This window comes from Acanthisitta chloris, unplaced genomic scaffold (genome assembly GCF_000695815.1).
Source record: "Acanthisitta chloris isolate BGI_N310 unplaced genomic scaffold, ASM69581v1 scaffold6944, whole genome shotgun sequence".
Classification (NCBI taxonomy): Eukaryota; Metazoa; Chordata; class Aves; order Passeriformes; family Acanthisittidae; genus Acanthisitta; species Acanthisitta chloris.
In genome coordinates, this window is record NW_008667706.1 from 21,867 (window position 1) to 22,845 (window position 979).

Sequence of the window (979 nt, forward strand, 5' to 3'; positions counted from 1 at the left end):
AGCTTTATAAACTGCTCTGTGCTCTCAGTGTTTTATCTCCACTGCAGAAACAGTTCCACTGTTGCCCAGGACCTGCTGGAATGCAGTGCAGCAGTGTCTGCCACTTCGTGCAGGCACAGGAGAAGGCTTTCAGCTGCTGAGGGAGTTTAGGGGCAGGTGAGGGGGCATTAGAAATTGCCCACCTGTGCTCACACTATAGCAATGGTTCTACTACCCCTGAGTCTATAAAATGATGGCACTGTTTGACACTCGACATATTTACAATCCAGATCAAACCATGTGCTGTGGTTACATTGCACTTAGGCTGATGACCAAAAATGGTTGTTTTTGTTAAATGTGCTAAAGAATACACCATAGCTGAAACGTTCCAAGGGCTGAATCAGGTTGAGACACAAAAGGTTTAGGTGTGACTGTCGTCTGTGCAAAAATCTCTTTCATCCTTTCACAGGTAATTTGTTCTGCCTTCAGTTTTTGTCTAAAAAGGGGATAAATTCCTCATATTAAAATCATGGTGAGTTACTGTTGATGAAAGAGATCCTGCTGCTGTGAGGTGGCTTGCTTGAGAGCTTGATGAGCCCGTGGTGTGTAGCCAAGATAATCTTTATCTTTCAGTAATTGTGGTAATCTGCAAGGACACTTGAAGCTGCAGTGTGGGATTTGATAAATATAGAAACAGGAGTTCAAGACTCTCTGAAAAATCAAACCTTAATGAGGATGTTATTTTTGAAGGATTCAAATGTTTCAAATGAAACTGATATCAAATGTTTATAGATTTGCTTTGCCTTTAAATAAGTTTCATTTCTTTTTTGTACAGCTCCCCCCATACAATGAAACAGTTTCATGTGGTATTAAATCCACAGGTAAGTTTCATGATGGTAAGAAATCAACATCTATTTTTTTCAGCTTAAAAAGGGTTGTGACACTTTCTTTAGATTTACTGCAACCTCTTTGTAAATTTAATCCTTAGAACTTGTTCAGC

The 979-nt window shown here is 39.6% G+C and overlaps 1 protein-coding gene across 1 annotated transcript in view; it reads left to right on the plus strand.

Moving 5' to 3' along the window:
- The window catches only part of USP10 (ubiquitin specific peptidase 10), a gene marked incomplete at its 5' end in the record, with an annotated part of 29,212 nt that overhangs the window by 2,224 nt on the left and 26,009 nt on the right, over positions 1-979 (plus strand). The window contains one exon of the mRNA XM_009072616.1: positions 815-860. Coding sequence (XP_009070864.1) covers positions 815-860 — 46 coding nt within the window. The remainder of the gene's footprint in view (positions 1-814; positions 861-979) is intronic.